This window comes from Gracilinanus agilis, chromosome 1 (genome assembly GCF_016433145.1).
Source record: "Gracilinanus agilis isolate LMUSP501 chromosome 1, AgileGrace, whole genome shotgun sequence".
NCBI lineage: Eukaryota > Metazoa > Chordata > Mammalia > Didelphimorphia > Didelphidae > Gracilinanus > Gracilinanus agilis.
This window is the reverse complement of record NC_058130.1, coordinates 649,271,465-649,287,375: the sequence shown is the minus strand read 5'-3', so window position 1 is coordinate 649,287,375 and position 15,911 is coordinate 649,271,465. Positions and strand designations below refer to the sequence as shown.

Here is a 15,911-nt window from a genome sequence, read left to right as displayed (position 1 = left end):
TCACCTGTACTTTATTTAAATTTCATAGATTATTTGTGTTAGAAAGTTTATATTCTATCTTGGGATTTTTTTTTCTCTATAAACCTTTTTCCTTCTTTAAAAGGTACATCTAGGGTCTAAGTTATCCCGACCTACCAGCCCTTCTTGTTGAAAGATCTCTGGCAAGGAGGTCACTCCAGCCATAATGAGGATTTATGTGGGACCTGAATAGTAGAGCTGGGAAGAACCATAGCAACCCCCAAAGAGCTCTTTGTGATATACATGATTAGGACATACCACAGGAATTAATAATTCTTAGGACACTACTAAATTGTTACCACATTGTTTTTGCAAGGAAGTTGCTTCATTTATGTACACAGAACAAAGAGAGCTGACTTCTGAGTTGGCAGTTTCTTAAGGACACCCTCACTTCCTCGCCCTACCCCCCCCCCCCAGCCAAAAAATAAAGCACAATAGCCCTACAGGGGACTTATCCTATTTAATATGCATTTTTGCTGGAGATTGAGGAACAAGATATAAAATCATTTAACTCATTATATTCCATTTCCCATGCATGTCCCATAACATTTTCTTCCTCATCTGAGAGTTTAAAAAATTCAAAAGAAGACACTTTTTTTTTAAATCGTGATTTTTAAAAATCTTTTCTTAAGTTGACAAACTTTTATAAATATTATAAATTTACTTAGCACAACCCCAAATAATTTCTCAAGCACTGGAGATATACATGTATCTACATGTATAGATACCTATATGTATGTATATATGTATATCTACATATATGTACATAATGGAGGAAATTTTCCTTCAGGGCTCCCAGTAGTTAAGGGGAACTTACAAGAAGATACTTCTAGAATGCAAGGTTTTACTAGGTCGGGCTGGAACACCCAAAGTATATTAAGGTGGACCGCTGTACACTTGGATTCTATGTGGCTCCCTGAAAGGCTCAGCGCTGTTTTGCGAGCAGGAGGGGCTGGGCGAGCAGCTATACATGATTGAGGTCATGCACATCCAGCCAATTTGTAAGACGATCCCTCCCGCACTAAGCTGTCGGCAGTCCTTAGCATAGGGGCACACTCAGGCATTCCTGTCAAGTCATCTTGTGAAAGGCTGCCTGCTTCCAGCTTGGCTGGAAAGCGGAACCTTAATAAAACTCACTGAAGTCGGAGGGAAAATAGCAGTTCAGCTGCAGATAGGGTAGAGGCAAGGGGCTAGGATGTGTACATGCTGCTGACTACAACAGGCTGCGCGCTGAACTGTTACAGAGAGAGGAAACAATAAATCTCCGCTACTATGCAATAAATATCTCAACTTTTAACGAAGGGAACTATCATTCCAGTGAAATAAATTTAATTTTTTTTTTTTTTTTTTTTTTTGGCTAAAGCTACAAATGAATCGTTTTCTAGGATTCTTCTTTCAGGGCTGACTTCAAAAATAAAACACCAAAAAGCATTTTTTTTTTTTTTGCATACAGTTAAAAACAACAACAATACTGGTTAAAGAACGAAAGAAGACCTCACAGGGGGAGGTTAAAAAAAAAAAAAAGTTATACAGAGGCAGAAAAGGAAGGTGCTGATACCATGACAGTTTTCCTCTCCTTTGCTTTCCTGGCTGCTATTCTAACTCACATAGGGTGCAGTAATCAACGGAGAAGCCCGGACAGCAGCGGGCGAAGATACAATCGGATTCAGCATGGGCAATGCGCCTACACCTTCATTCTGCCGGAACAGGACACAAACTGCAGGGAGAGCACCACGGACCAGTACAACACCAATGCGTTACAGAGAGATGCTCCTCTCATGGAACCGGATTTCTCTTCCCAGAAACTGCAACATCTGGAACATGTGATGGAAAACTATACTCAGTGGTTGCAAAAAGTAAGTGCTTGCTTTCAGTTTCTCTTGTCCTGGTGTCCTTTATCTTGCCCTGCAGATAAGTTGCACTTTTTTTTTTTTTCGGGCGCTCTGGAAGAGAAGAAGGGGTGTGTGTGAAAAGAGAATATTTGTTTACTCATTGCTTGTGAGAAGAGTGTCATGCAAGTAACTTCGGGGCAGTTTTCTGTGGGGGACTTCCTTAGCAGGGGAATCAGATTGTTCCAGCTTGTCCGGGCTCGCGTGGGGGTAGGGGGTGGGAGGGGGGGGAGCGGTGAGACAGATCTTAGAGTTGGAGACTTTGGAGAGATTTTAACCCAGTTGTGCAGAGAGGTCCACGCAGAGCTGTCAATGATGGCACAAGTTTGGAAATCTGCTTTTCATTTAGGACTTCGGACTGAATGTCACTAAAACATGCCTCCATGTTCTAACTGTCAGCACCTAAATTGTAAAGTAATAACCCCTAAAAGTTTTATTTAATTTTTATTTTTTCAGAGAGGGAGGGGGAATTACTATAACCTTTTATTTTTTGAAAGGGGGAGGGTTGATGGAGGAAAATCATAGGCTTTACTTCAAATCTTGAGTACCTGCAAAGTAAAGTGTCTTATATTAGCTTTTGACTTCTGATTAAATAAGTGTTAAGCAAGAATGTTTGTAAAGTATACTAGTGAAAATAACGAAAATTGGAAATGTCTAATTTCTAGAAATGTTCCTGAAAGTAATATAACTACATATATGTGTATGTATATATATGTTCTATGATAATATTAGGTATGAGAAAACAGTAATATCAAGGGTTTTAAAGTGGAATTCATCAGGAATGGGCTATCTGCTGGGATCATGAACAGAGAATCAAGCAGCTATTGGTTATTAACTTAGCAGTGCACCTGCAGAGGATGGGATGTAGTGTCTACCAGTTCTTCCATTCTGGAGTAATTCTACCCCGCCCCACCCCCCATCTTTTAGGAGTATTTATTACAGAGGTTTGGAGAATATGTCTACCTCTTTTGAGGCAAATGATGGGTGAAATTATTCTAGTTTTTAACATCACATTGAAGCAGGGGATATGTTTTCACCATCCCCTTGGTATAGAAAGTTGGATTCTTGAAGGTCTTAACTTAGAATATCTTTGCAAAGAGTGTCTCTTTAATGGCTGCAGCTTATTCTGATTTGCTAGAGTTTTCTATGTGTGGCAGGAGAACATTTTTACTTAACGTAAATGTATAAAAATGTCCACATCACTATCTCTAGACTTCAATAAAATGACAAGGGGGTTGTGTTCCTGTGTCTTGGCATTTAACATCACAATAGTTATTATGTTATTGCTTAGAAAATTGAGATCAGAATGCAGCCATATTTCTCAAGCCATGATTGTAGGTTAGCATTTCAAAATCTTTGAGCAGAAAAGTGACAGAATGTGATTTTGTGTATATGTCTGTGTGGTCACACTTACTGAGTAAATTGCCTTCTCCATCATGCCTTCGAGGTTTGTTGTTCTGCTTTTGTCCACTAGGGACTGAACTAAGATCACTGTTGCTTTTCTTGGCATGTTTTAAGAAAAAAAAAAGTCAGGCTAGGAAACCAAGGATTTTAAAGTCTGGAATTGAAACTAGTTCTCATACTATACAAATGTAAATCAGCAGGCCACAGGTAAAAATGTTGATGAAAAAAAGAAAATACATGTCTAAGCCTTTTACTATTACTGATCTTCATATAAATTACCAGCCCGAATCTCTCATTCAGCCTTGAGTAGAGAAAAGCAGTGTTGATCCTTCTCTACTTGTCTCCTGCTTCCAGAGGGAGGCCCACTATAGGCAAATGAGTGTGACATACTTTATTCCAGTTACTAATACATCTTCCATATACTCTTCCTTCAGAATTGGCCACTGCCTAAATATTTTCTGTTACCTATACTTAAAAAAAAAAAAAGTATATTGTGCTTGGGATATTTCAACAATGTGTGCTATTAAAAAGTATTGGATATGATCATGTAAACATAGCAGTGTATATTTTTGGTATTCCAAACTTAATTGTAAGGAGGATAAATATTAGTAGACCACAGGATGAAGATTTAAGTTCAGCAAATGTTTCATTCAACAAATGCTCTTTGCTTTTGGTTCTTATTAAATAGGAAAAGGAGTGATTACATGATAAAACAAAATAGCAACATGTATTTATGGAAACTTGTTTCCCATAATATTATTGAATGATTTGAATATATGGACAATCTAAACATTAACTGTTATCCATAAGTATAATAAATGATTCAGGAGACAAAATTCATCATATTTAATAATTGATCATGTCAGCATTTTTACTATATTTTCTAAGCATTACTTAGAATTTTTAGGAGTAAAATATACGAATATTTTTGAAGCTTGCATTTTTCAAAAATAAGTATAAAATATTTGCATGCATTCTCCTTTACCTTTATCAAACAAACTGGATTTTTGCTGAAAATGCTACTGCTATGACTGGAAAAGCTCTTTTGAGTCTGGTGAGATGAAATTTACATATCTCTTATCAGTATTAACTTAATTGGATAAAGGATTAAGCAATCAACTAAATGCATTCAGTAGAGCTTAGTTTTTAAAAATTGCTGAATCCTTCAGAATTTTCCTAGAAACTATAAAACATTTTCCCTTTAAACGATCTTTTCTTCGTTTAAATTTAAATTCATTTCTCATTTTATGTGATAAGTTCATGTTAATAATTTAAATGGAAATTTTATTATAAGACTTATGTAGTTTGTTTAGTCATCATTTCAATTGCTGATAATTAATTGATAATATTCCCATTTTCATATATATTACGAATGAATATAAATGAATTTGATGAAGTATATTGTCCCAACTTCGTAACTCTAATTATATGAGACTGGCCATTGCAAATATCATTGTTTAGAACAAGTGAATGTTATTTTACATTATTGTACATTAAAATCACCACAGCCATAGAAAATGGCTATATTGTTTATTTTTGTATAAGCTATAATGAAGGCTACAGCTATGTGATAACTGCAACTTACTTTAAATGATGTAATCAGACGAGGTAGAAATATATTTGAGGTTGAAAGGTAAAAACAAAATGATGTGATTTTAAGTGATATGTCTGTTTATAAGGCTTTCTAGACATGCTTAAGTAATAAACATTTGGCTATAGAACTCATTTCTATATATGTCATCAATATTCGATTGTTTGACTTTACAAGCTGTCATCACTGGATTCTAGTAATTCACATTATATTCTTCAATAATGGGTTTTCCAGTATTCCCAAAATACACTGAACAAATAGTCATATTCATTCCTATAGAACATTATGTCATTTGCATCCACACCAGTTTTCCTACATTGTGTATATATTGGGAGGTAGGGATGGGACAAGGAAGGGGATTATCAGATAAACCAATTGGAAAGCAAAGGAGGAAAGGCAATGAAGGGCATACTGATTGCTGTGGGCATGAATAGATTTATTTGTTGATATTTCTTCAAGGAGTAGTCTCCTTGCCACATTAAGCCATCTATCTACACTGTTTTGAAGTAGGTAGGTAGAATTACATCCATTTGACTAATTAAAAAAAAAAAAAACAACCTAAGACTCAGAAGCATGAAGTTTGCACAAGGTCACACATCCACAGTGAATGGTACTTCTATAAAGAGAATCCAGGTTTTTATTTTCCTCCAACAGAAAGCTCTGGCCATAGTGTCAAGTAGCACCAATTAGAGGAGGGTTACTATGGCTTGTACTGGCAACACTAAATGTTTCAGATACTGGCTTTGTCACTTTTTTATATTTTCTCTGATATGGCACTAAATTGAATTAGAAGCTAGCTCACTGCTTTATATTTATTTCTTACCTGATTTTAAAATCAATTAATCTGGATTATACAATGCATCAACAGTCTGTGAATCCCTTGCTTATTCATTTTTAATATCAAAATACAATGATGTTAAAGTGCTTTAATATTTTAGATTTTAACCTTTTGTGATGTGGATTTCTTTGGCAATCCAACAAAACTTATAAGATCCTTCTAAGAATCACAACTTCAAATGGATAAAATAAAATTAGGAGGACTACAAAGGAAACCAAAGATTAATGAACATGTATATATATATATATATATATATATATATATATGTATCTACACACATATGTACATATGTTTCCCCATCCAAGTTTATAGATCCTGCAGAAATCTCTGTGGTTGTTTACTACTGATTCCAGGTTAACCTTGCTCTAAGATCTTCAGTATTGCACAGGACTTTGTAAATCCCTTAACAAAATGTCTCATTTAGGTAAAATTATAGAAATTTGGACCCTAAAAAAAGAAAAGGAAGCCATCAACTTCCATTTGTTGCTTGGAAACAGCCAGGTGTTAATTGCCACCAGTGTTCATAGTCCCTCTAAAATTTTGCCAATGAATAACCATCGTTTTAAAATGTCTTGTCATGAATTGCATCCAGGAAAAAAAAATTAAAGATTGGATTATATTTCTTTCTTGATATGCTTTGTGACACCTCAAGCCATTGAACCTATGAAAAATAATTGCTTCCTTTCCATTAAGGCAAGCCTTAGTAAGGCCAATACCTGAAAAAAACAACAACATAATAGTCATCAAGATCTTCGCTGTCCATCAGGACCTCCAAAAGGTAAATTCTTTGGATAGTGTGCAACAGGGAAGCAGAAAGGAATAAACATTTTTTATAGAACATCTATGTTCCAGGCATGGTGCCAAGTGTTTTATACATGTTATTTCATGTGATCCTTGCAAGATAAATGCCGTTATTATCATTTTATAGTTGAGGATACTGAGGCAGACCAAGGTCAAGTGACTTGCCCCGGAGCCTGAGGTTAGATTTAAACTCAAGTTTTCTGACCAGGCTCAAGACACTATCCAGGGTGCCATGTAACTGTTGAAAGAGTGCTGAATTAAAAGTCAGAGAAACTTCAAATCCTGACTTTTCCTCTGATGTTACTTTGGGCAATTTTATTTAAATTTACTGAGCCATAGTTTTCTGATCTGTAAAAATCAGAGGGTTGGACTTTGAATAACTAAGTTACTTCTCATTTCTCAACCTATTATCTTAATTCATTCAGAACAAGATTATCTTCTGCTACTCAAACATGATGTCTTATCTTCAATTTAGTTTCCTAACTGGAAAAGATGTTTCTAGATATCTACTATCTTTTTTCCCACAAACATTTTTATAGCTAGTGTTACTCAAATTTCACCATATCTTAAAATGTGAAGAATATGCCCCAAATCACCTGTTATCCTCAAAATTACTGACACATTTTAAGCCAATAAAATTATCCCATGGTAGGGAAGGGGTTAAACGGCCCTTTGAAAGGCCCAAGAATTTAGTTTAAATCAAACTATAAAAAGAACTCTATTTTCTTTGAATAGTTGATTCTTGTATAAAAGTTCAATGGGAACCACTTAAAAATCTTCTCTAATCAGTTAGCCAATGATTTTTTTAAAGATAATAAGTGGGAAAAAAAAAGTCAACCATCATATTGTTCTTCATGTGACCCAGGTATATGGCATAGAAAACTGGGCAACTGATGTTCTAATAAGGCTATTCTTCGTGGTATCCTGGGAAGATGCACCTTTAATCCCTTCCATATTATGTCATATAATTCCAGAATTTAAGGCAATTGCTCCCATCCGATTTGAACAACTTGGGAATTGGCATTCATATCCACTGATCAAGTGTTACCTCAAAATACAAACATAATCTTCAATAATTAGAGCAATGGATAGGAGAAACTCAAAAACACACTGTATCTCATTCCCTTTCCATGAGGAAACTCATGTAATTTGGGGTTACATAGTAATATTGATTGTATTTTTAGGTACTGGATGCCTTTTAAAAATAATCTTGCTTGAAAATGAAGGAATTCATAAGTTTGCTTATCCATACAAAACAGAGTTTTCGGCCTTCCTTCTACTATATGTAATGGAGCACTTATAGAAATTTTATTTTGCTCTGGGCTGCCTCGTTTCAATACAAGGAAACTTAGCAGTCTTTTCCTAGTTGTATCCTTTGCTTAGAAGCTCACTCCTAATTACCATCTGAGTCATTCTTCCCTTTTGTTCCAATACAAGATTATCTTTTGCAGTGAAGACTGAAAGCTCAGAACTCCCTCTTTCTCAGTCTGCTTGTTTCAGAGAGTGAATGAGTGAATGAGTGAGTGAGAGCCTGGGGTGTTTAGGTCTCTATACAGAACATACAAAAGATAGAAGCCTCCACTTTATAGTAGATGAGATTCTAAAGAAATGAGGCACAGTGGATTAAGACCTTTTTATAGTTGGAGTCTACTGGAAAGTAAATTTTGATTGAAAAGTGTACCCTATTTGTTAATATTTATATTTTCAAACTCCCAGAATTAGAAATGGGGTAAAGAAAGGGAAAAAAAAGAATTGGACAGTCATTATTAGCTATTAGTGATTTCTTTTCTTTCCATCTATAACCCTGAAAAAATCTGGAAAGGTTCTTTGACGAAATAGTTTTTGAGTTGCATGTGTGTGGAATAAGCGAAAGGATGTTTTGTGGTAACCAGAAATGAAAATATTACCTTGGCATACAGGTGCAGTTCTCTATCCGTAGTGATTCTGCCAATAACATTTTATAAGCACATTTTTGTAGAAATACCAATTGTGAAAGAACACTGGTGCATTAGAAGATGTACCGTGACATCCTGGATCTGCCATTATTTATGTCTCCATCACTTACCTTGCATGTGACCATCAAAAATTTGCTAAATCCCCATAGAGTTTCATTTTCCTCATCTTTAAAATCTGAATAAAATATTACTTAAATGAACATTTTCATCTTCATACAGTTGTGGAAATAAAATCTGATAAGATATATGAAAAACCACTAGGAAATGAAAAGTGTAATTTGCCACACAGCAAGGCATTATTAGAAAAGCAATATGACATAACAGAGGAAGGGCTGGTATTATAGGGAGAAATATTTGGGTTCAACTCTAACACATCCAGGTTATTTGACCCTGGGAAAAATCACTTAACCTCTCCATGCCTCAGACAATTCTCTAAGAATATAAATTGTAGAACACGTGCCAGTCTACATTGCTGGAGAAGGATTTGTTTTTTTTTTCTTCTCATTCAAAGTTTTTGAAAACCAATGGGCATCACAGATCCAAACTACAACTAAAGGATCATCATGATTATTTTCATTATTACCATCTTTATTACTTAGAAAATCTGGTGAAATCATTTCATTTCAAGTGAGAAAGGAAACACAGGGAAAATAGATTTAAGATTAGGGTTAAATTATAGCATACATGTCTAGAGAATCTTATATTAGGAATGTATTGCATAAATTCTGTCTAAAAAGTTAAAATGAATTTTTGTACAGACTCAATTAGCTCTTTTTTTTAAACCCTTACCTTCCATCTTGGAATCAATACTGTGTATTGGTTGCAAGGCAGAAGAGTGGTAAGGGCTAGGCAATGGGGGTCAAGTGACTTGCCCAAGGTCACACAGCTGGGAAGTGTCTGAGGCCAGATTTGAACCTAGGACCTCCCATCTCTAAGCCTGACTCTCAATCCACTGAGCTACCCTCAATTATCTCTTAAGACTCTGCAAGTTGCTAATGTTCATTGGCATAGGTACATCATTAGTAATGTTCTATTTTAACACATGTATTTGGAAACAATTTTAAGAGATTGAATATTTTTGAGTTTATATTTGCTTCTAGACTTATATAATCCAAGTAGTCAAGAAAATCTTTAGTAGATGTTCAATTTTGTTGAAATGTACAAATTTGGTAGGACAAGATTGTTTATTATTAAAGATGTATAAACTGATTATCCAAATTAAAAACTTTTAGGTTCTTTGAGTCATCTTTTCCCTTTATAAAATTACTTCCTTCTCTTCTGAATTATTGCTCATCAACATTTCTGTAGAGATTATATAGTCAATGAAGTGCTAGACTTCTAATCGAGAAGAGGCTAAATCTGACCATTTATTTGCTGTGTCACTACGGGCAAACCACTTAACTTCTGATTCTCAGGTCTTTCATTTCCAAAATATGGATGATAATACCTTAATTTCCTACCTTATAAAGTTGTAAGGCTAAAATTAAACCATGCATGTAATTATTTCATTTCTAAGTGAAAGCTCTAAAGGATAATATAATCAATTGAGAGACTTCTGGGAGAATGATCAGTGTTGGACCTAAAGCAAGAAAATTGGCCTGCTTAAGTTCAAATCTGATTCCTAACACTTGTAATTTGACCATATGGAAGTAACAATTTATGTATACCTCAGAAAATTCAATAGTACTTTCCTAGCTGGTTTAGAAGAAGTTCCTTACTTTTAGGAAAATAGGCATTTCTACAGGTGATATTTGTGTGAGGCATTGAGGTCTGCAGAGTTCATTATCTCAGTGTCTCATTTGTGCATCAAAACAACCCTGTGAAATCTATGCCATAGTTAACCCCATTTTCAAATGAGGAAAGATTTGCCTGTGTTAACACAGCTGAGTGTCAGAGGTTGAATTTGAACCAAGTTCTTCCCAACTGAGGCCAATATCACTTCTCTTAATCCATTGAGTCAGGTAGCTGCTCCCTTTACATAAATATTTTAAATAATACTAAAAAGACTTACAAAGTGCTTTGCATATATTATTTCATTTGTTCCTTCCAATACTTCTTATAGTCAGAAAATATTACATTTTCTGTAATTCAGAAAATAAACATTATTAACCTAATTCTAGAGGATGAAACTGAGGTTAAGACAGGTCTAAGTAATTTGCCTGGCATCACACAACTAATTGGTATCAGAGACAGGATCTGAATAATAATTTGAAGAAATTGCTTCATTTCTTAAAATTTCCAAGGTTAACTATGTCCCCTTCTCCTGAAAAAATAAATAAAAGAATGAAATCACCTACTTTATGATTATTATAGAGTAAGATGAAGATGAAGGTAGGATAAAAAATAAGAAATGAAGAAAAGTGATCTCATGTAAAAAGAGGGGGAGGGACTAGACAATCCATAAAATCCCTTTCAGCTTTCACACTCTATAATTCTATGATCTTTATTCTCCTAATTGGGTGAATAATGAAGCAAAGTTTCTGTGTTAGTCATTACTTTCTTTAGGAAGTCATGTATCTGGGACTGTTTTCCTTCCTGAGGTTGATCTGATGCCTGCCAGATTACTCACTAACCAAACAAAGCAAACATTTCTCTCTTGGTATCTCCAGAATGTCTTTTAAACAACTGCTTATGTCAGTTGCTATTCATCCTTGTCTTTAATCTCCTAATGGGATGAATCCATCAGATCCTCAATGAGTAAGAGGCCCTTCCAGGTTCCAGAGACCATTGACTTAAACTCATAACATTCTCTTTCTATCAATCTAATGTCTGTCTCTGTCTCCTCCTACTCTTCCTTCTCACTTTCTCTTAGAGAGTTAAACAGTACACTGGATAATCAAGTGCTGGAGTCAGAAAGACATGAGTTCAAATGTAGACTCACACATTTATTAGCCATGTAATCCTGGGCAAGTCATTTTACCACTGTCAACCTTAGTTTCCTCAACTGTAAAAGGGGGAAAATTATAATACTTATCTCTTAGATTTGTGAGGATCAAATTAGATGATATTTGTAAAGCACTTGGCATAGTACCTAGCACATAGTAGGTTTTAAAAAACTGCTTATTTCTCTCTCTCTTTCCCTCATTCTTCCTCCATACCTTTCTTCCTCTCTGTATCTCTCTTTCTTTTCCTCTTCCCTCTTCTCTCTCTTCCTTTCTTTTTCTCTCTCTCTTCTTTCCTCCATTCCCGAGTCTCTGTCTCTGTCTCTATATCTGTCTCTTCACTCATGCTCCCTTTCCCCATCCCTACCAATTACACTTTCCCCTAAAGGTTGTCTCAAACTTTGTCCCAGCATCTTCTGGCCTGGAAGGATTCAATTCCTTGGTAAAATTTAATGTGACATCCTAGGTGGTGCTTCAGTGGGAGCAGAATAGATGGGTTTTCCCTCCCCTCCCACATGCCTGTTAACAGACCGTAGAATCACACGTCTGCAACCCCTTTCAGAGGCATCTCTTTAGAAGCACCATCACATGAAGTCACAGAACTTAATTGAGTCTGACTATTTTTCAAAAAAATTCTGAAACACAAAGAAAGGCTTACAATTGCTCTACACAGGGTGAAACCGCTTACTCAAAAGATCTTCCGTTCTATTTAACGACCCCCTCTTGGATATCTGTGTATGCAACCCTGATTTGAAAAGCAAAGACACATTCTCCTGTTTAAAACATTATTTGCATGCACTTTCTCTTGTAGGTCATTCAGATAGCTGTAAAAATTAGGAGAAAAGATCTCTCTTTTTTTTTGTCAAGGCAATGAAATCTTATCTCACTTCCTATTTTATTTATCATTGTCCCTTTTAATTAAAATGTTTCTGGTATTTTGTACAAAAGCCAAGAAAACAGCTACTTGCAAAGCAATTATGATAGTTACTTTTCTCTGTGCATGAGGCCTGAATGAAAGAAAGCACATGGTAACTGCCCTTCCAGACACTGTGTCAGGAATAGGGCTCAGAACAAATGCAACCCTTGCTCCCAGTCTACAAGAATCTGCCTAAAGGATAGATGTCTAGGAGAGAGAGAGACAGACAGAGACAGAGAGAGAGAGAGACAGAGACACAGACACAGAGAGACAGATGCAGAGTCAGACATAGAGAGACAGACACAGACACACAGGCACAGAGACACACACAGAGAGAAAGAGAGAGAGAGAGAGAGAGAGAGAGAGAGAGAGAGAGAGAGAGAGAGAGAGAGAGACAGCGGCAGAGACAAAGATAGAGATAGACAGACAGAGAAAGAGAGACAGGGAGAGAAAGAGTCCTGACTGTAGTAAAGGAAAAAGAAATCTCCAAAGAATCTCTTCATTCTTACTCTCTCCTTACCCTCAAATCCTTTTTCTTTGGCTCCCTAGAGAGGAGAAGAAAGTAGAAGAAACAAATCAGGAATTCTGGGAGGTTTTCACACACCTTGAAAGGGAAAAATGAAATGGAATCTCTCCAAAGAAAAAAAATGTACATTTCCCCTTCAGGGTACCCCACAGTACCTGTGAGACAAATCAACTGTAATTCTCCTTCGGTAGGAAAAGAATCACAGATATTTGTAACTGCTGATGATTTGTCTTCACATAGGGGATAGATGTGATATTTTCATAGACCAATTTTGTAGCCTTGAAGGATAGGCACCAGGAAGGATAATAACTAGTTAGATTCAGAAGTAGAAATGCTTTAAATAATAAATAAGTCAATAAAATCCATTTATTTGTTGTTTTTTTTTTATTATTTTGTTTTTTTATATGCCAAGCTCTGGGGAAAGAAAGGTAAAAAATATACCCTATCCTCAAGAAACTTAGATTCTAATGGGGAAAACATGATTAAAATAATGAGACACATATGAGATATTTACAGAGTAGGTAGGAGATAATCATAGAAGATAAAGATATTAAGAGCTGGAAGGGTGAGGTAATAGAGTGAAAGAACTGTAGAAGGTAGAGTTTGAGCTGAATATTAAGAAAGGAAAATTAAAAGGGAAGTTAGGGAGAGGATGTATTTCCAGGAATTGGGTGTACTTGCTTCCAAAACAAGAAGATAGTATATGGAGTTTTTGGAAAAGAGAAAGAAGCAAGGCGGCCAATGTGGTCAGACTGTAGTGTGCATTTAGATGAAAAATATAAGAACAAACAGCAGGAAGCTACCATGTTAAGAAAAATTTTACGTACCAACGAGAGGATTTCATATTTAATCCTGGTGGTAATAGGGGCCTCTGTAATTTATTGATTGGGGAGGGCAGAGTGTTGTGGTGAGACCTTTGCTTAAAGAACATGTCTTGGGGAGTCCATTGGAGGATGGGCTGAAGTGGGGAGAGATTCAAGCCAAGGAGACTCCAGAAAGTACCATTACAATAGTCACAAAGAGGTGGCAAGAACCCAAACAATTATTGTTCCCGTGTGAATGAAGGAAAGGGAATACATGTTAGAGAACATATGCAAGGGAATATATTCAATATATGTATGCAGGTAGAAATAACAAGATTTGGGAACAGATTTCATATGTGAGGTGAGCAAGAGTTGAGAGTCAAGTAAGACATCAAGATTTTGAGTTTGGGTCACTGGGAAATTTGACAAGGAAAAACTTTGAAGGTGATGAGAAGATAATGATTTCTGTTTTGGACATACTGGGTTTGGGATGTATATGTAATTTCCATTTCAAGCTATCTAAGAGACAATTATATATAATGAGCTCAAAGGGAAATACTTATATTGACTATATTTAGACATTATCTTCATAGAGATAATAGATATCATTGGAGCTGATGATATCAACAATTGAGAAGGAAAAAAAGATGACCCAATACAAAATGTTTCAAGACACCTAAAGTAGCTGATGAAGAATTGATGACATTGATGAAGAAGTAGAAAGAAGACTGAAAACTCAGAGTGAAATGTCAAATCCTGAAGAGGTCAAGCTCAGCGAAAGCTACCTCTGAGGTAGATTTATTTTACTTTATTTTATTTTTGAATGTAGATCTCCCTATCTTGCTCAGATTGTAAATGCAGTCATCACTTCCATCCTAATCCCAACACTAAGGACTCAAAAGTTTTAGCATACTTTTTTTTTCCCCTGACCTAGACCAGTTCACACCTCCTTGGACAATTTTATGGCCATTTACTCCTGTGAGCTCACCATATTGGTATCAGACTCAGTGTAGACATCTATTCTGCTTTATCCCTGCTATAGCTCAGAACTCCTGAACTCAAGCAAAGCAATCCACCAGCCTTAGCCCAGCAGGAGGTAGATTTAAAGAAATGGGCTCAAACTCTATTTTCCCACCCAACACACACCTTTAAAGCCAATCTTTCAGGGTCCAAAAAACTAAATTTAATCTAATTATTTTAATTCAGTTTTTAAAGACTTCATAATCTGATTGATTTTTTTGACACCAGTAAGCATAAGAAATAAACATTTAGCAACAAAGGCACTACCATCTGCTTTACTGTCAAAGTGGGCATCTTATTACATCTGGAAGTAATTCTTAGTGCTAACATGATAAAATAGCTCTAAAGTCTCAATGCGTGTTCTCTTATTGAATTTTCTGGCTCTATTATTTTTTGAGGCTACATTTTTTCATATGTCATTGAATCTAAGGAACTTTTAATGAAAATACAGAAACACGGAACAATCTTGGGATTTAGGAGAAAAAAAAGAAGCCTGAGTTTTGGATTTTGTTTATGTAACATGTTAAAAGTAATGACACAGAACTGCAAAGAACAAAAATGAAAAAAGCATTTGTTGACCAGCTGAGCATATCAAAGAAAGGATTATACAGTATAAGCAAAATGCCATCAATTCAAATAGACTGAAGAAAGATTAGTTTGAATTATTGGAAAAAATCTAAATTGTTGAATTTTTAAAAAAGAAATATAGTTTCTCAGTTCTCACTGATATACATAAACTCAAATTAAGCAAATCATTATTTTCCTAATAAAAGTTCTGCAGTATTTACTTTAGTATATCCCTTTTTGGAATCACAACAATGAATTCAAGGAATACTTGGGGGGGAAAGTATAATCATAACTGACAAACTGACAAGCTAGTGCCACTTAATCCTTGCTTTTGTTTTTTTTTAACCCTCTGCCAAAAAGAAAGACTTTTGCCTTGAAATGACAGACCAAAAATAACTGGAAAGGAATTGATACCTAAGATAATAAGGAGATAGTAAGAAAGCACCTACTTATCCTTGATGAATTTAAGTCACCTGGCCTAGCAGCCTCAGATCATGAAAAAAAAAGTGATATGGAATTACTTAACCACTATTTATTATAGATAAATAAGTATTTTCTTTAAAAGTTCCTTAGATTCAATGACATATGAAAAAATGTAGCCTCAAAAAATTATGGAAATGGGGATGTCATTCACATAAGGCAAATATGGATAAGGACAAATGTTATAGTAATTTTTAAATAAAGGAAGGGAATAAAGGGTC

At 35.4% G+C, this 15,911-nt stretch overlaps 1 protein-coding gene across 1 annotated transcript in view; it reads left to right on the top strand.

The window, feature by feature from the left end:
- The first annotated feature begins 1,214 nt into the window (after window positions 1–1,214).
- Window positions 1,215–15,911, top strand: part of ANGPT1 (angiopoietin 1) — a 298,991-nt gene continuing 284,294 nt past the window's right edge. Inside the window, exon 1 of the mRNA XM_044684061.1 lies at window positions 1,215–1,874. Within this exon, the coding sequence (XP_044539996.1) occupies window positions 1,578–1,874 (297 nt within the window). The 5' untranslated portion in view covers window positions 1,215–1,577. The remainder of the gene's footprint in view (window positions 1,875–15,911) is intronic.